The following is a 19,948-nucleotide window of genomic DNA, read 5'->3' as shown; positions in this document are numbered from 1 at the left end:
TGCGGAAACAGACCCTATTACAGTTCTTGCAATTCACGAAGGCGAGTGGCTTATGCTTGTGTTTAAGTCATATTGGTATAAGTAAGGTACTCTAAATGTGTGCGTTTGTGAGAGCTTGCTCGCGACTGATTGGTCCGACATGCACGCACACTTACGCAATGCACATGCATACGACGTAACCACAAGTAAAGTTCACTCGCCTTCGTGAATTGCAAGAACTGTACAACTATTTAAGGTACACTTTTCTATTGGAGTTATAGTTGGTTGGGAACAGGCGCATAGGTGTATATATGACTGGCCTGTCTGCGAAAACAAGCCTTATTACAATTGCACTAAGGTACACTTTTTTAGTGCAACCCCTACCTTTTGGATGTAACATCTGTCATAGAGATTTTTTTGTGTGCAACCCACAAACCACTAAAGCGACCTATGTCACCCGGACCATAATAACGAATCGATTGACACCTCAGTAGTTCAGGCACTACGGTGGAACGCGCATAGATACAAACATATTATCTACAGACTGATAAAATCACAACCTTTCCTTTTGGCTTTGCCGTAGTCGGGGGAAAAATGAGACAAGATTACTATTTTTGTCACAAGGGTTTGAATATTGGCAAAGATTATTGAGTACGATAGCGTCCAGCCTATCGCGCACATCTCACGTACTCACTGTAGTTTGTAGCAAATTGTGACTATTCCCTGATAACAACCCAGACCCCTTTACCCTTTTCAGACCTTTGATAGAGTTGGGACTATGATGCCAAGTCAGAATTAAGATTAAAGTATGAGAAAGTATCGTTTAACTTTGTATAGAATACGAATATCGTTGTGAGCAAACTCAAATTGATCCCGTTAACTCCCATAAATAAAAATTCGGAAAATAATACCTGATTTTATTACTCTTCAATTTTTCCTTCCAATACTAATCTTGGAAATAGTAATTGGGCTCCTTTCATTCAACGTTTAAAGAAAAGCGAGCTTTCTCCACTAAGTACTAGTAGACATAAGTTCTCTCTCTTTATTGTCAATTTCCAGTACCTTAATGTTTGGTTTAAAGCCGTTCCTGGTGACCCATGCAGGCTAATTGATTGGATTGGCAGCTAAGACTTCGATGCAACACTCATTTTAAAGAAATCCTCCAGTGCTAGCCTGAGGACTGGGTTGTCAGCTCGGTACCTGATCATGGAGCCATCATCTTCAGGTTGGGCAGTACGGTCAGTTGACTGATGACTAGTTCCAGTATTTTAGTGTTAGATGTAAAACTGTTCCAGATAACACATAAGGCTAATAGATTGGATTGAAAGCTAAGACTTGGGTGGAAAACTTACAAACAACGCTCATTTTGAAGGAGTCCTCGAGTGCCACCCTGAGAACTGGGTTGTCAGCTCGGCACCTGATCATGGAGCCATCATCTTCCGGTTGGGGCAGCATGGTCAGTCGGCTGACGGTAGATGTTTCGTTCGTGAACTCGCTGTGCTGCAGGAAAGAAGGACTTATGACTCAGAAATTTAAAAAACATTGCATGTAAAAAATGTTTCAAAACTGGTTGATAAGCGAAAACGAAAGTGTTTGGTGTGGCAGTGGAGTAAACAATAATTCCTTGATGCCATATTTTGCCAGTTTTTTTCTGAGACCAGGGTCGACTTGGCGTCCCTTATCCATTGCTCCAAAACTCAATTGTTTTGACCAAATTAGCTATCGGAAATCATATTTTCGTTCAATCAAACTTTTACCGTCGAATCAATTGATATTTTTTGGGCAAAATCTCATACGGACTTCCACACGCCACTGTCTTGCGTTGCCTATATCCCAGATAAATGTTGGGGTCCCAAGTTACTGAAATAGAGGCCTCATACCGGAAGCGCAGCATTTGCAGACCTCCCATTAGTTATACAGACATAATCACCTGAGTCATAAATAATCTTTCAGTATCGATTGGCCAAACATAATCCAGTTGGAACAACATTATTATCATTTCACGACAAATCCAAAATGGGTCTTCTTCTTTTCTTGTTTGGTGTTTTTTTTGTAGTGCTAGACCAGCATAATGCACTTCGCCAGGTTAAGAAGCTTGAGGGAGAATCATGCTGATTAAAGATATGCGAAAGAAGTTTATTTTACCTTTCCTCTCGTATATTTCCTATTCTCCCTATACCAAGTCACCAGAGCAGCAGGTCGGCTTCCATGGGTTACACAGACCAATGTGACCTCAGAGTCCGCTGACAGCTGTCCAGGCTTATCCAATATTGACACTGAAGTAGGCCGTACTGCAACAAAGGAAGAAGATAGAATCGACTTTGTTAACATAGATATACTTAGGTAACTAGAATAAGCCTGAATCGGAAAAAGTCAGGGTATTTGGGAAAATATAAGATTCCTTGGATATCTGATTGCAGCCTTGAACAATTTGTCGTCATGATTTTCAACCAATAGGATGTAGATTACATGGGTCGCTTACATGGGTAGATCTCTTGTAGGGAATTACACGTGTTACGGTCTTGTGCCGCCTGAATCCAGCGGCTCCCTGCATAGCATGCATATAGAGACGTGTTGGTGGCTTGAGATTGGACACTGCTGTTCAACCAGCTCCGTTTTGCTCCGTTGACACTGATTCTGTTAAAGGTTGTAACGTGGTGAAGCAGTCGATGGTTCGTCGGCTACTCCGCCACGTACATTGATTAGGATTTACCCTATCGAGGTTTCGGGGAACGGGGGTTTCGAGGAATAAAACCCGGATTACTATCTAACGTGCTTATTTATTTACAACCTTAACCTCATCTCGAGGTCGTCCACGCGGACCCTTTCGGGTCCCGGGGTGACTGGTCAGGGCGATGGCCCTCTTCAGTGGTGGCTACGCCGCCTGCGACTGCGGGCGGGGCACGGGGTTGGACCACTGGTCTGGGTGTCAATTCCGGATTGTCATGTCCGGTAGTGGCCGCACGGCAGTGCGATCGAGCCCGCGGATGTTCGCGAGCGATCGGCTACTGCGGCGGCGTGGGATGTCCGTGAGGCTAACGCCCGCGGCTCGGCGAGGTCGAGCCCGCCGGCGATGTTCCGGCGAGCGCCCGTCAGCCAGCGGCGGGGAAGCAGTGGTGTCTTTTCAGGTAGTCAGGTCACGTGGCAGACCTAACTTGTCCGGCGGACGCCGATGGTATGGCGCGATGCCCCGCAGGTGCTGGGCTTGCGCTCCATCGGCGCGCGCGAACATCGAGGTGCTCAGGCGGCGAACGTGGTCGTCGAGGCTCTCCATGCGCAGGTCCCTGGAGATGACCGCGTTCCGTACGAAGCGTGGAGCTCCGGCGATGGTGCGGAGCGCTAGCGACTGCTGCGCCCGCAGCGACTTGCGGTCCGTTTCGCTTAGTAACGCGTACCAAGCTGGGGCCGCGTAAGTGAGTCGCGTGCGGACGTACGTCTTGTAGACGCACAGCCTCGTACGGAGATGCAGGTGGGACGCCAGCACTGGGCGCAAGAGAGCCCGTGCGGCGCGCGTCTGCGCGACCAGGTTCTTCACGTGGGATCGCATCTTGAGTCCCCTATCGATGGTCACCCCCAGGTACTTAGCCGAGGGCGTCCACTCGATGGTCTCTCCTAAGAGCGATACCCGTGGCGGCGGGGCAGTCCGCCCGAAGGATACCGCCTGAGTCTTCGCCACGTTGACCTTCAGCCTCCAGTCATTCAGCCAAGCGGGAAGTGCATCCAGTGCACGCTGCATTTTGATCGCCGCGTGCGGTCCTTTGATCGACTTTGTTATGAATGCAGCGTCGTCGGCGTACAACGCCAGCATGGCGTCGCCGACCACTGGGATGTCGTCCGTGTATCTGCCATAGCAGACGGGCGACAGGCAGCTTCCCTGAGGCACACCGGCTCGGATGGGGTGCTCCGTGGACAGGGCGTCTTCAACCGCCACTTGAAATCGCCTGTCTTGCAAAAAGGTGGCCACAGTCTTGACTACTCGACGAGGAATAGTAGACGTGGACAGCTTGTAGATGAGCCCGGTGTGCCAGACGCGATCGAACGCCTTCTCCATGTCGAGGAATACTGCAATGCACCGCTCTCGCTTGTTCATGGCGGCAGCGAGATGGTGCAGTACCCTCGAGATTTGGAGCGTGGTGGAGTGTTCGGCACGGAAACCGAACTGTTCGTCGCGTGGCTGAATGTGAGGCGTGATGTGCAGCAACAGCAACTTCTCGAAGACTTTCGAGATCGTCGACAGCAGCGTGATGGGACGGTAGCTCCCAGGCTGCATGATGTTTTTCCCCTGCTTCGGAATCATGATGACTCGGCCGAGCTTCCAAGACGATGGGAAGTGCCCGGTGCGGAGTATCCCGTTGAATAGCCGCGTCAACGTCGCGATTGCTCGCGGGGGTAGGTGACGCAGGGCTTCGTTGGTGACTCGATCGGGGCCGGGCGCTTTGCGCAGTTTAGTTCGTCGAATCATCCGAAGGACTTGTCCAGGGGAAAATACGACGGGGTCTTCCGTCGGCGCTATCGGTGACTCGAAGTATGCCTCCAAGTGTCGCTCGATGGCTTCTTCGTGCTGCACATCTGTGGTCGGGTTCGGTGTGAACTGCGTCTCCAGGTGGTCCGCAAAGATCTCCGCTCGGTCCTCGGCACGGTAACGTGGGGTTCCGTCACCGGCCAGGAGGGGCCTAATCGGAGGCGGTTTCCCGGAGAGTCGGCGGCAAAGGCGGTGGATGCCGGACCAGTCATCGCCGGCTCGCTCGATGGTCATATGCCAAGACTCGTCAGCGATAGTTTGTAACGCTTCCGAGATCTTGGCGGCCAGAGCGTTGAGCCGCGTCTTCATGGTCGGGCACCGCTGGTTTTGCCATGTCCGGCGCAGTTTCCTCTTCTCCTCCAGCATCGCTTGGATGTAGGATGGGAGCTGGCGTGGTTTTCGCATGGCTGCAGCGTCGAGTCTGGACCTTAACCTAGTTTGCTACAGGCTAGTTTTATTTACACTCGTTATCGAACACGCGGGTATATCGGCACGGCGATCCGAAATGCTACAGTACGGAACCTACCACCCTTCTAGCGGTGCGGAACTCTAACGTGTCGCGGGACTCTAATCAACGGACGACCGAGGGTGGGTGTCGCGCGCGCGCGGGGAGAGACGGCGGAGCTGGTTACGGGGCAACGGGTTGCCGCGTACTCCAACACCTCCAGCGTCTATCCTGTGGTGGCGTCTGCCCGAGTTCCCACGAGCCGACCCAGTGTCCACAGAACGACTGACTGCAGTCGGCGGCCGCGGGCGTTATATACCCGCCCGCGGGTGTCGGTCGGCGGGAGAGCGGCGCGGTGTCGTCGACGGATCACGCATTCGCGGCGTGACTGGAATTTTCCATCATATCTCATCGGTGCGGGTACTTCGTGCTTGCTTCGCTACAGGCGGATCATGCATTCGCTGTGTGGCTGGAATTTTCCATCATGTCTCGTCGGTGCGGGTACTTCGTGCTTGCTTCGCTACAAGGTTACCTTTCCATCGTTTGATATATTAAACTTGTTGTACAAGGTACTTACAGTTCATTTCAACCCTAGCTGTTCTTTCATGAGGGCTCAGTAGAGGCGTGTTGGTGGCCTGACATTTGACGCTGCTGTTCAACCAGCTCCTTTCAGCTCCGTGGACGCTGATTCTGCTGATGATGATCTTCCCGTCGTTCTTGAGGACCGTGTGGTCTTCTACCGGCTTGTTGTTTATGAGCCAGGATAGGGTTGGTTGAGGTCGACCTGGTGAAAAAAAATATTTTCTTCTTAAGTACTTCCGTCCAAAAAAATATCTGAACTAAAGTCTGTTCGCTTAGATACGGTCAACCTCTGCGTTGTACCGCCTGACACGTGCCGCGTCTTTTCAAAGGTGCCCCTGCGACATCAAGTGTCCGCGTGCGGCGGTACAGCCGCAGAAGAATTCGGCAACTACCTACTCATATTTTTCAACCTACCCTAACTAGGTTGCAAAAAGAATTTTATTGAAAAATATGAGTGTTATTTATGTTCCTACTAGCCGATGCCCGCGACTTCGCCCGCGTGGATTTAGGTTTTTCGAAATCCCGTGGGAACTCTTTGATTTTCCGGGTTAAAAAGTAGCCTATGTGCTAATCCAGGATATTATCTATCTTCATTCCAAATATCAGCCAAATCCGTCCAGTAGTTTTTGCGTGAAAGAGTAACAAACATACACACACACGCACACACACACACAGACACACACACACACACACACACACACACACACACACACACACACACACATACAAACTTTCGCTTTTATAATATTATAGTGTGAAGTGTGATTTTATTAAAATAACCATAAGAATAAAATAGTATTCTATTTTTCATCTTTCAAGCATAAGAATAACAGCGCCAGCGGATGTACCGATACTATCTTAGTTAGCAGACTATAGACACGTAAAGTGAAGGTCCTTGAAACTACCACATGTGGGTCACATTTTTAAAGAGCTATCTATCTCTTCTACTCTCGTGTGTTTTGTATCTTTTGACTTACTTAAACAACGAGAACGCATTTTATGAGTCATGTGATATGAACGTAACATTCTATGGTTTAACATCAATAACCAACATACAATATTTATTCAGGAACTTTGCCCATTTTTTTCCATTTAGAATAATGAGGAACTCGGGTAGGGCTTCGCTTAAATAAAAATAAAATAAAGTGACAAAGCACTAAAGAACGTCAAGAAAATATAAAAAGGAAAGTAAAGTCTCAAATCGTTTCCGAAACGGTTTCGTTGTATCCAATATGGCGGATGGCAAGACGTAAAATGCTCGGGATATTTAGTTAGAAAAAGTGTGGAAAGTTCCACAGAGAATACCGCTTTACGGAAATCCGGTGCGACACAATATTTTACAAAGTGAGGTGTTATTATTTAAGGTATTTTTATAAATATTTCCTGAGATTTAAAATAAAAGAGTTCTTAAGAAAAACATGGCGAAAACGATAACTTCGGTATTCAATTATAGAGTAATAAATGGCGCACACGACTTCATCCACGTGAATGTAGATTATTAATTATAATCCCGTTGAATTTTTTTTGATTTTCCGGGATAAAAAGTATCCTACTCCAGGATGCAAGTTATCTCTGTACCAAATAGATGATGATTCCCGCGTCTTTATTCACGTGGATTTGGTTTTTGTAAGAATCTCGTGGGAATTATTTGATTTTTCGGGATGAAAAATAAATTGCCTTTGCCCATCCTCGGGATGTAAGCTATCCCAGTTCACTGAGACTGCTCGTGAGGTACGGCTCAAGTTGCAGTTGGTATAAATACCGCACCGAACTGAGAACCTCCTCCTTTTTGAATTTCGGCCAAAAATCAAGGAACTTAATGTTGGTGTCACCCTCTCACAAAGATGGGTTCTCGACGAGTCACACTCAAACGTGTCACAGTGTGACTCGATGGGAATTCATCGAAAATTTTCTTCTATCGAGTCACTCACACCCGTATTCACAAACGTTACTATGAGGTCTCATAGTGCCCTCGAACGCACAGTGTCCGTTCCACCAATCAGATGACTGTATCACGTCAATTTACAATGATCTGATTGGTGGAACCTACACTATGCGTTCGAGCGCACTGTGAGACCTTATAGTCTCACAGTCAGAGTATAGAAAATATCTTTGTCTCCCTCTTTGTCATATACTTAATTTGATCTTAAAAACAGGACAATATCCTTCTCAATGGAAGCTGACCCGAGTTACACCAATACCTAAAAAAACCGGTACGACGTCCGTCCAGGAATTTCGTCCTATAGCTATTCTCTCAACGCCGGCCAAGGTATTCGAAAGAATCGTGCATAGAATGATAAGCCGGCAAATTGGTAATTTACTTCGTGACGAACAGCATGGTTTTAGGGCCAAAAAGTCTGTCAACTCCAACCTATTAACAGCTGCTGAGTACATATCGTCCTGCTTAGATAGAGGGCATCAAGCAGATGCCCTTTATTTTGATTACCGTAAAGCTTTTGATAGGGTAAATAACGATATTCTTCTTAGCAAACTCAGTGCTATTGGTTTATCTCCTCAGCTTCTACACGTGATTTCTGACTATCTCCGTGATCGTCAGCAATTCGTTCGCTATGGCATATATGAGTCTAAACCTTATCATACGCGATCCGGTGTAAGCCAAGGCTCTATTTTAGGACCCCTATTCTTCCTAATTATGATAAACGATCTTCCAGAATGTATAAAATATGCAAAATGTCTATTATATGCTGATGACCTAAAACTTATATTAGAAATAACTTCTGCCGATGATTGCCTCAAGTTGCAACGCGATCTAACAGCTGTATGTAACTGGAGTAAAACGAACAAAATGGAATTCAACCGTGACAAATGTTCAGTCATGACCTTTGGTAAAGTTCGGTATCCCTTGATACATGAATATAAAATGGATGGAATTCCCATTCCCAGAGTACAAAATGTGAAAGACTTAGACTTTTGATACCAAATTAACCTTCCGAGACCATATCAATACAGTGGCAGCTGACTCATTTCGAAGATTAGGATTTGTATTGCGTAACTCTCGGGAGTTCCATAGCCCTTTAGTAATAAGGTTACTATATTATGCCTTAGTCCGAAGCAAACTCGAAACAAGTACCTGTGTCTGGCATCCGTACGAGAAAAAATACGGACTTATGTTAGAAAAAGTGCAAAAGGCCTTCCTAAGATACTTGTATAAGCGTTGCTATGGATATTACCCCTTCCTATATCCAACCAAATTTCTTTTAGGTTGCTTGGGTTTTAACTCCTTGGAGGTCAGACGGACTAGCGACCAACTAAAAATCATGTGCCGAATTTTGCGAGGGGATGTCGACGCTCCAGACCTTCATGACCAACTCTGTCGTATACGAGTACCTAAATTAAATAATAATCTTCGTCCACGAAAGAATAAACTTTTCGTGGTACCAGTTCATCGTACTGTTGCTCGATCTATGGCACCGATACCGCGTTCATTGGCTTCCTTCAACGCGCTCTCGGATATAAATGATCAATGGGATCCATTCAATGACGGGTGGACATCGTTGGTTCAGGAGTTACGCGGAGAGCATTGAATGAACAGGATCATTCAGTGCTCTCAGCGTACATACATTCAAAATTTAAAATCTTTTATTGTAACATATTTTGTTCTAGCTTTACCTTTTATTTTTTTTTCTCTTTTTGTATTTGTGTAATAATCATCTAGTTCGTGTAAGTGGCACTGCCGTTCAATTAGATGTAAAATAAAATAAATAAATAAATAAATAAATAGTAACGTTTGTGAATACGGCCGTCAGTAACTAACAAACCGCACCTCCAACCCGTCCCAGTCAAGATATCTCATAAGCATTCAAAACTTGTGAAAAACCACAGGAGAAGCCAAAACACTCTGATAAAAGTTGAAACTGTTCAAATAATGTCAAAGAGTAGAAATTTCTCGCGGGAACAATAAAAGAATATGAATAAATCAAGGGGAAGGGAATAAGTTCGGAATTTTAACTTCGGCATGATGGAAATTTTTGTGACCGTTCTGCAGATCATTTTGGGAATTTGAAATTTGACGCTCTTGAGCTTAGATAATAATTTGAAATTCCATTGTTAAGTATTTAATGACGTAATTCTGTTTATGTTATTACTAGTTTTTGCTCGCTACTTCATCCCGTGTGTCCTGTACCACTTCTTGTATACCCCTAACTGCCTCTGAAAATCTGTAATTTATTTATTTATTTATTTATTTATTTATATTTTAGGATCAACAAACGGTAGCACGCAGTGCTTGGAAACTTGGTAATACCTGTCAACTAGTTAGGTAAAATGAAGTATTACCTATTTGATTATTAGATAGATTTAAGTTTTTCAGTCTCATCACATGAAATCGATTGAAGCAATTTTAAACATTATGATTCACACCAAAGTTGTTAGAAAAAAGATATTCAGTAATTTGTTGACTCTGTTGTACAGTAAGCAAAATAATATATCATTATAGTATGATGTAACGGCGTTTTGAGAAAAAATTTATGCAAGCGGTCCTATACTTTTTTTTTTAATTTACAGACTAGCCCTTGGCTGCAATCAGATCAGACTAGCAAGTGATGGTGCAGCCTAAGATAGAGCGCGCTTGCCTTAAAGTTACCTAGTCACTCTTAACTTAAAAGTAGGTACCTACCCATATTAAATGTAACAGGAAAACTAATGCCGGAAGGGTGTACGTATGGTAGAAAGGAGAAAGAGGAAAATCCCCAAAAGTTTATTAATTTGAAGAAATCAACAGATCATGGTCAAACTTAAATTTCCTAACAAAAAAGAACGATATACGATGAAATATTAAACCTCCACAGCCCCGAAACGAGCCGAATATTAATCGGTGCCGATATTGCCTATTGGTCAGATACCTAGTATTAAAAATGTATGCACTACCCGCCGATGGTGAATATAAAAATGAACAGATGAACAATTCATTCCTCTATTATTTTTGCTTTTGAATACTAACATTGCTATACTTTTAAACCTACCTCAAAAATTTACCTCATCATCAATCTAAACTCCTTGCTGGCCCACTACTGAGCACAAGTCTCTTTTTAACCCCCGACCCAAAAAGAGGGGTGTTATAAGTTTGACGTGTGTATCTGTCCGTGGCATCGTAGCTCCTAAACTAATGAACCGATTTTAATTTAGTTTTTTTGTTTGAAAGGTAGCTTGATCGAGAGTGTTCTTAGCTATAATCCAAGAAAATCGGTTCAGCCGTTTAAAAATTATCAGCTCTTTTCTAGTTACTGTAACCTACACGTGTCGGGTTACACTTGTAAGAATGAGAAGTTCACGATGATAGCCAAGTGTGGATTGGTAGAGTTTTGACATAGTTTGACAATAATATTAGCCATGTTAATCATGGCAAATACTCCCCTTTCCCCTCCAATTGAGCATAAAGCTTGTGCCAGGAGTAGGTACGACAATAGTGCAACGGGTGGGGTTTGAACCGCCGACCTTTCGGAATTCAGTTCGCTCCTCAACCGCTGAGCTATCGAGGCTCATCACGTCTTTGAGGACATGATAGAGAATTCTCAGGCATGCTATAATCACGATGCTTTCCTTTGTTGGAGGTCCAGGTTTTAATCCCGGGCACACACCTCTAACTTTTGGAGTGATGTGATATAATTAATTAGATTAGGAACTCTCGATTTTTCGGGATAAAAATTAACCTTTGTTTTAATCCAGGATATAATCTATCTCCATTCCAAGTTTCAGCTAAATCCATCCCGTAGTTTTTGCGTGAAAGAGTAACAGACATACAGTCATACATACAAACTTTCTGCTTCATAATATCAGTGTGATAGTGTGGATATCACTCGAGGAAACCTGCATGCCCGACTGTTTTCCATCTCAAAGACGTGTGAGGACAGCTAAACCGCACATTACAATGCATAGTAATAAAATCTATTTTTTTTTCTTCCGTTACTTTAGTTTTCTGTTGTTTCTGTTATTTCATTTCTCTTTTGTTTCTGTTATTCATTTATTTTGTTGTTTCTGTTATTTAATTTTTTGTTGTTTCTGTATTTTTTTCTGTTGTTTGTGTTATTTTATTTTTGTTATTTTAGTTTTGCGAACATTTTTTTAAAATAAGGTAAGATAAGAGAAATTGATAAAATAAATGAGAGAGAAATCTGTAATGAATATTTTAAAAACTGCAAACCGAAATCAAACTCTATCGCAAAACCCGTCAAACCATAGACCTAAGATTTTTCGCTTCGTCAAACTGTCTCTGAAACTCAAAAAATGGAGTGACATCATGAATAAATAAAGGGGAAAGAAATGAAGTTGGAATTTAAACTCCTCCGAGGCGGTCATTTTCCGAATGATGCAGAATTTGCAGTTCACTAGAACTGATTAAAAAAGTAAGTGCTTGAGGGCCTTCTTACACAACTTGATTCAAAAGTTTTCTTTATAAAAGGCTCATTTCTTTTAGCGTTAGTTAATATTAAACAATTGTCTTATTAAGTAGTCTAGTTATTTCATCTATATTTTTATTAACCCCCGATTCAAAAAAAGGGGTGTTATAAGTTTGACGTGTGTATCTGTGTATCTGTCTGTGGCATTGTAGCTCCTAAACTAATTAACCGATTTTAATTTAGTTTCTATTGTTTGAAAGGTGGCTTGATCGAGAGTGTTCTAAGCTATAAACTTAGCTTTCAAACGGCTGAACCGATTTTCTTGGATTATAGCTAAGAACACTCGATCAAGCCACCTTTCAAACAAAACAAAACTAAATTAAAATCGGTTCATTAGTTTAGGAGCTACGATGCCATAGACAGGTACATAGATACACAGATACACACGTCAAACTTATAACACCCATATTTTTGGGTTGGGGGTTAATGAAACAATATCAATATTGCGGGCAGCTGAATAGAAAGCCATGCCATACAGAACTACAATAGAACATAAATATAAATCTATGTTAAAAATGCGGAAATGTGAAATTTTCCGTTCCACGCCATCCATTTTCATTTCCGATTTGTACCGGATGAGCATAAATTTTTAACAGTAGCTATCCATATCCGGTCACCAGCCAATATCGGAGTCGATTAATATCCGATTGCCGCGGCGGGGGTGATTTTGGAAATCGTATAAAAACGAAGAATTTATTCAAACACTCTCTTGATTGCAATTCGAAATTGATATGACAATTTTAATGTGATTAATAATTAATAGTGATTAATAATCTACGTTATGCTGACGATACTGTCCTAATAGCTTCCACGCAGCAAGACCTACAAGAAATAGTTAATAGAGTAAACGAGTGCAGTAATAGGGTGGGGTTAAGCATGAATGTGTCAAAAACAAAGTATATGGTTGTTTCGAAGAAGCCACAATTGCTGTCACAAATACAAATCGGACATAATACCTTAGAGAGAGTTGACAAATACAAATATCTTGGGTCATGGCTAACAGACGCATGGAAAAGTGACACTGACATCCGGGTTCGCATTGAAATTGCTCGCCAATCTTTTATGAAGATGAAGAAAGTTCTTTGTGGTCGTCAACTTTCTCTAAAACTCCGTATCAGACTCCTACAATGCTACATTTGGCCCGTAGTTTTATATGGTTGTGAGGCATGGACCCTAGTGGAGGACTTGAGGAAAAAGATCGACGCCTTTGAAATGTGGACGTATCGCAGGATGCTTCACATAAGCTGGACGGCTAAGGTGTCCAACGCTGAGGTTCTTGCCAGGTTGCAGATGAAGACCGAGTTAGTTAAAACCATCAAGCAGCGTAAGATCTCGTACCTGGGCCATATTTTGCGACACGATAGGTACCGCCTGCTGCAGATAATTATGATGGGAAAAATTGCTGGAAAAAGAGGGGTTGGAAGAAGGAAGAAGTCATGGCTACGTAACATAAGGGAGTGGACTGGCATAAAAACAGTAGGAGAACTATTCCGGCTAGCCATGGACAAGGAGAAGTTTAAAAAACTGACTGCTGACCTTCAGTAATGGAGAGGCACATAAAGAAGAAGATGACAATTTTAAGTGCAGAAGCCTACTTACTTATAATTAATTAGTTAATCCATCCGGCTTCGCTCGGGTGAAAAAATAAACATCTTCGCATTATTACCTTTCTAATAAAACCGGTTAGTACCACTTGATTATCAAGATGTTACTTCTGGACACAAATAGCTACTTAAATGATTATTAAAATCGGTTTAGTGACTTTATCGATTTCAAACAAACAAATCTTTGCTGTATACTCATATTTATACTAATACTAGCTGATGCCCGCGACTTTGTCCGCGTGGAATTAGGTTTTTAAAAATCCCATGGGAACTTTTTTATTTTTCGGGATAAAAAGTACCCTATGTGCTAATCCAGGATATTATCTATCTTCATTCCGAATTTCAGCCAAATCCGTCCAGTAGTTTTTGCGTGAAGGAGTAACAAACATACAAACACACACACAAACTTTCGCCTTTATAATATTATTAGTGTGATAGTGTGATTATAAAAAGATAAAATTTGTGAGGTTGTTTGTAGGAAGTAATCTCTGGAACTACTTAACCGATTTTGAAAATTCTTTCACCAGCAGATAGCTATATTACTCCTGAGTGGTATAAGCTTTTTTTTTAATGGAGATTTCTACGAAAACTCTAATAAGCTAGCCGTACGAAGCCAGGGCGGGTCGCTAGTTATAAATAGAGCAATATTTCTTTTACCTTCTTGAGACACACATTCACGTTATCCATACAATAAATACAGAAGGAACAGATTTACCCGTAGACCAAGTAATTTCAACAGCTAACCTACTTACTCCTATTTCATTACTTCAAACACTTCGCTGAATTTCATTCCACTTCAAAAATGGCACTTTGAAACAATGTAGGTAGCTACTTTATTGCCCGTAACATTTCTCGCCCTCGTTTTCAAAAACAATAGCGCCCGCCTAAAAACTGGAGAGAATAAAATAATGGGGTGCTATTATTTCAGAGCTTATCCAGCATTTAACAAGGATATCCATACTATATATTATAAATGCGAAAGTATGTCTGTTTGTTATTATTAAAAGAACAAAAAAACACAGACAGAAGGAGGATTTAAAAGGCGGCCTTATCGCTAATTAGCGATCTCTACCAGGCAACCTTATGTTATCCATCTGTTATCTTTTCACGGCCATTCGTTTGACTGATTAATTATTTATTAATTATATTAATCAGGAGGCACAGAGATAGCTTATAGGTATGCTTGGACAAAAGCTACTTTTAACACGACTTCCCAAAAAAGCGAGTGTAAAGTTTTCAAGGTTCATGTAGTTGTAGGTATGTGAGTTACTTCATTGCACCATAAATGCCCGAACAGATTTTGATACTGTATCGTTAAATCCTAACATCATCCCGAGTGACACTGGCTATAAACTTCTCAGTAGATCTTCTCAGTAGAATATCTGCTTTCCGAACTTAAACGTAACCACTGGTTAAGTTTTAACTCTACCGCCGATATTTCTTTTGGTATAAGACATTTGTCTACTAGATAATCCGCGTGGATTTAGGTTTTCCAAATTCCCTCGGAGATTTTTATCCGCAAAAAATATCCGGGATAAAAAGTAGCTCCTGCCCGGCTAGCATGGGCAGTAGATTAAAATATCCCCCGATTATATTCACTGATTTCTATGACATCAGTGGATATAATCGGGGGATATAATTTTTATCTACTGCCCATGCTAGCCGGGCTGGAGTCGTACGAACATATTATATCCGGGATGCAATAAGGTATCTTCGTACCGAACGTCAAAATCAATGTTGTGGATGTGCCATGAAAAGTTTTTGGAAAGACAGATAGGTACATTTTTGCATTTATAGTATACGTATAGCTATGTATGGGATATGGTAGTATGCATTTGAGTAACCGTAAAAAAAGAAACTGAAAAATAAAATTCCTAGCGAAAGAAGCTGCATGAAACAGCTAGTGTTTGATATAGCCTCAGATAATGGAGCTCAAATGAAAATAATGGAAATAAATAGCCAAGATGAGTTACATTGAAACCATTACCAACCGACGCTGACTGTCCCTCTAATCCTGACTAATGACGGGAGCCAGAGAAAATGATATCAATGCTTTCTCCTTGTTTTTGATTCTTGTGATTGATAGAAGCAGGGTTATTTTATAGAATTTCTTGAAGTAGCTACTTCATCACCATCGTCAACCTAGTTTTTTTCGACATTTTGTACGATGATTTTTTTTAAAAAAGAATATTAGCCATGTAAAATGACTAATATTCCCCATTCCTCTCCAACTATGCGTCAGGCTTGTGCTCGGAGTAGGTACGACAATAGTGCAACGGGCGGGGTTTGAACAGTCGACCTTTCGGTTTTCAGTCCACTCCTTTACCGGTTGAGCTATTGAGGCTCTATAAATCAAAAATTCATAACAATAAATAAAAATCTTTTTAGAATGTACAGGCAAAGCCCTATCATATGATATCCCACTCGGTATAGTTATCTTACTTTGAAAATTGAATTAAATTTTAATTTTTTTTTTGTGATGTAACCACAAATTCACGGTTCTCGGATTTATTCCTTTACTTGTGTTATAAGACCTAAGAGTACCTACGTGCCTTTCATGATTCTAGGTCAACGGGGAGTACCTATGCTATAGGTTTTCTTGACAGACACGACAGACATACAGACAGACAACAATGTCATCCTATAAGGGTTCCTTTTTCCTTTTGAGGTACGGAATTCTAAAAACCATCGAGATAGTTCAAAAACTAGTGTATATATTTCCTATGGAAATAAGTGCAGAATGCGGAAAATATCACACTTTGTAGAAGTTACATTTCTATAAAAGTTACTTTTCTCCAAGTTTCCATACTTTTTCCAACTGAGTTTCTCAGTTCTTTTTCCCACTAAGACGTATTGGTATCCGCCATATTGAAATTTTACGAAATCGTTTTGAAACTATGTTTATTCCTTAAAAAAGGACATCTTGATATTTTAAGTTAGGAATGTCTTTCCTACCGAGAAAAATCAGCAAGAAACTCGGCGGCTAGTCTTTTTGAAGATTGATTTACAATAATATTATACCAGTAACTAAAAACCATTATACAAAATAAGAAGAAGATTATACCAGCAACCCGCCCCGGTTTCGCACGGGTAGCTTATTACAATTTTCTATTACTTTTTTTTGAAAATATAACATTTATAGCCTATGTCACTCAGAAATGATATAACTTTCTACTGGTGAAACAATTTTAACAAGTGTAAATTAAAAATTTATAACACCCCCGACAAGTGAAGGCTACAGTAACTAGAAAAGAGCTGATAACTTTCAAACGGTTGAACCGATTTTCTTGGATTATAGCTAAGAACACTCTCGATCGAGCCACCTTTCAAACAAAAAAACTAAATTAAAAACAGATCATTAGTTTAGGAGCTACGATGCCACAGACAGATACACTCGTCAAACTTATAACAATGAATAAAAAACGGTTTATTGCCCCGTACAAACAAACTGACAAACTTTAACCCTTTCCTTTACTTTATATGTTTAAAACACGATGTATATTTTCCACTGTAAACCGATAGATTACACAGTCTAATTTGTAGATGAACGTTTGCACAAGTTTTTTCGTGTCAATATATTTTAATCAATAGTTTGGAAACTAATCGGAATTTTCCAAACCGAGGGAAAGTTTTGTGTGCACTCAGGCCCTCTGTATCGTAACTACAAAACTCCTGCTCGCGTATAAATTTTAACGAGCCCTCGTAAATATACGGCTAATCCTGGAATGGCGAAATTCGAGGTTTACTCCAATTTGATAACAACAGTATGTCTCTATGGGCATCGTTGTCTGTGTTGGATAGACAAGCGTTACTTTCTGGAAGTCCATGATAGGCAAGGAACAACAATATCTATGTTCATATTATTCATGTTCATATATTATGTTCATCCATCCATACTTAATATTATAAATGCGAAATTGTGTCTGTCTGTCTGTCTGCTACCTTTTCACGGCCCAACAGTTTAACCGATTCTGACGAAATTTGGTACAGGGTTAGCTTATATCCCGGGGACGGACATAGGCTACTTTTTATCCCGGAAAATCAAAGAGTTCCCACGGGATTCCCAAAAACCCATCCGCTTAACCGATTTGTATGATTTGGTACCGAGGTAGCTTGCGTCCCTGTAATTAACATTAGCAACTTTTTATTCCGGAAAATCAAACAGTTCCCACGGAATCTTTAAAAGCTAAATCCATGCGGACGAAGTCGCGGACATCCTCTAGTATTACATATGCTACAGTGTGTCTCTGTCCGTCTGTAATCTTTTCACGGTTAACGTTACCGCAAATTTCCACCAGTGAATAAACTTTGAAAATTATTACATTTAATTTTTTTTTCGTAAATAAATGTGCTCAGTGATAACTCGGTCATCGAACTGAGTCAAGATGTTAAAGAACGTGCGAGCGAGAACACTCGCATTTCATGTAGCAATCGTTTGCTACGTTTCACGGCAAGCAAATTTTTTGCACTTACAATCAACATACAACACTTACAAGTGCGTTTACTTACTATGAAAACTATCTGTGAAATATCAGCACTTTTGATCTTGATCGTAATTTCTAGTCAAATAACAATAATTATTTATCTATAACAATTATCTACATTAATTTTATTATTATCAACGTAGATAGTCAAGTAAGCAAACCATTGTAAGGGCAAAAATTGATTTAACATGCCCTTTTTATAAATAATAATAATAATAATAAATTTTTAATTTAATTTTTATTTTTCACGGAAGTTCCGTGAAAAATGGCATATGAAATCAATGATAAAAAATTATAATTTTATCAAATGAAAATGATTAAATTCAAATACCCATCCATAATACCCAACTTAGGTTAACGTTGACTCCTAGCTATTATTAAGAATCTGAATTTGAAAACTAAAACCCGACTGCGATTGTCTTAATAAACTTATATTTATAAACTTTCTCCTCTTTCATTTGACACCCCACTCGATTCAATATCAAAAAAAAAAAAAATTTGGAGACCCCACTTTCTTCATGTAATATCCGTTAGGTCAATTTTTTTCGTATAAAATGTAGCCTATGTCACCCGGACCTTTACGACGAATCGATTGGCACCTCATTCATCAAAATCGGGCCAGTAGTTTAGGCGCAACGGTGAAACACACAGAATCTGGATAGAAACATACAATAGACTGCTAAAATCATAACCCTTCCTTTTGGCTTTGCCCCAGTCGGGTAAAAAAGGATATTCAGAATTTCTACCCGAGCAAAGCCGGATAATGTTGAAATAAAACTTTTAGCCAGGAAATAGATCTTATATATTTTTTTTATTTAAAATTTCGCTACGTGTGAACAGCTATTTTGTTTTATGCCGCACCGCGAAGCACCTATAGCCGGATATAAATTTTAACGGGCGCTCGTAAATATCCGGCTAATCCGGCAATATGTGAGATTTGAGGCTTATTCGCCGCTGATTGCATCTACGCTTTGTTTTTCTTACACTATCTAAATCTATACTAATAGAATAGAATAGAATAGATTTTTATTCAAATAAACTTTTACAAGTGCTTTTGAATCGTCAAATAATTTACCACTGGTTCGGAATGCCGTTCCTACGGAGAAGAACCAGCAAGAAACTCGGCAGTTGCTCTTTTCAATTGTTCAATTTACAATAATATTCCATACTATACGTAAGCAATATTATACAGAGGTAAAGTTTGTTTGTAGAAACTTTGGAACTACTGAACCGATTTTGAGAATTATTTTACCAGTACAGTTAAGCTATTAAACTTTTAAGGGCGTCTGGCAGGGGGTTGCCAGGACAATCCCCTGGCAATACATGATGTGATGTGATATTTAAAAGAAAATATTAACAAGTGTAAATTAAAAATTTATAACACCCCCGACAAGTGAAGGTTACAGTAACTAGAAAAGAGCTGATAACTTTCAAACGGCTGAACTAATTTTCTTGCATTATACCATAGCTAAGAACACTCGCGATCAAGCCACCTTTCAAACAAACAAAGAACTAAATTAAAATCGGTTCATTAGTTTAGGAGCTACGATGCCACAGACAGATACACAGATACACACGTCAAACTTATAACACCCCTCTTTTTGGGTCGGGGGTTAAAAATTAGACTTTATACTTTGACGTAAGATTTTTTGCCCGTTTATAACATGTTATCTTCCAACGCCACCATGATCCAAACTTCATAGTCGCTGATCGTTGCTCCCTATGTTGCGGACTACGCAAATAAATCAGCTTTTATAAAATAACGATGGTTCAGCACGCGCTGGCTCTTTCTATAATCTGTACATTACCAAGTTAGCGTTTAACCTTTCCTGCAGGAGATTTTTTTGTAAAATTCCTGCACTTTACTTAGCCTACTTACAGGCAAAGCTGTTCCGCTAAGCGATTTATCATTTCCG

The 19,948-nt window shown here is 40.9% G+C and overlaps 1 protein-coding gene and 1 long non-coding RNA gene across 2 annotated transcripts in view; one reads left to right on the top strand and one right to left on the bottom strand.

Annotated features, from left to right (window-relative positions):
• LOC123877016 (hemicentin-2-like) overlaps nucleotides 1-19,948 on the bottom strand; it is a 125,442-nt gene that overhangs the window by 19,812 nt on the left and 85,682 nt on the right. The window contains exons 6-8 of the mRNA XM_045923504.1: nucleotides 5,524-5,730; nucleotides 2,125-2,270; nucleotides 1,332-1,479 (exon numbers count right to left, since the gene is read on the bottom strand). Of these exons, the coding sequence (XP_045779460.1) occupies nucleotides 1,332-1,479; nucleotides 2,125-2,270; nucleotides 5,524-5,730 (501 nt within the window). The remainder of the gene's footprint in view (nucleotides 1-1,331; nucleotides 1,480-2,124; nucleotides 2,271-5,523; nucleotides 5,731-19,948) is intronic.
• On the top strand, nucleotides 22-18,979 carry LOC123877049. The gene is made up of 3 exons (XR_006798478.1): nucleotides 22-220; nucleotides 14,806-14,813; nucleotides 18,968-18,979. It is a non-coding gene; the product is annotated as an uncharacterized LOC123877049 (long non-coding RNA).

Source organism: Maniola jurtina, chromosome 22 (genome assembly GCF_905333055.1).
Source record: "Maniola jurtina chromosome 22, ilManJurt1.1, whole genome shotgun sequence".
NCBI lineage: Eukaryota > Metazoa > Arthropoda > Insecta > Lepidoptera > Nymphalidae > Maniola > Maniola jurtina.
Note: the sequence above shows the minus strand (reverse complement) of the source record. Positions and strands in the feature narration are given on the sequence as shown.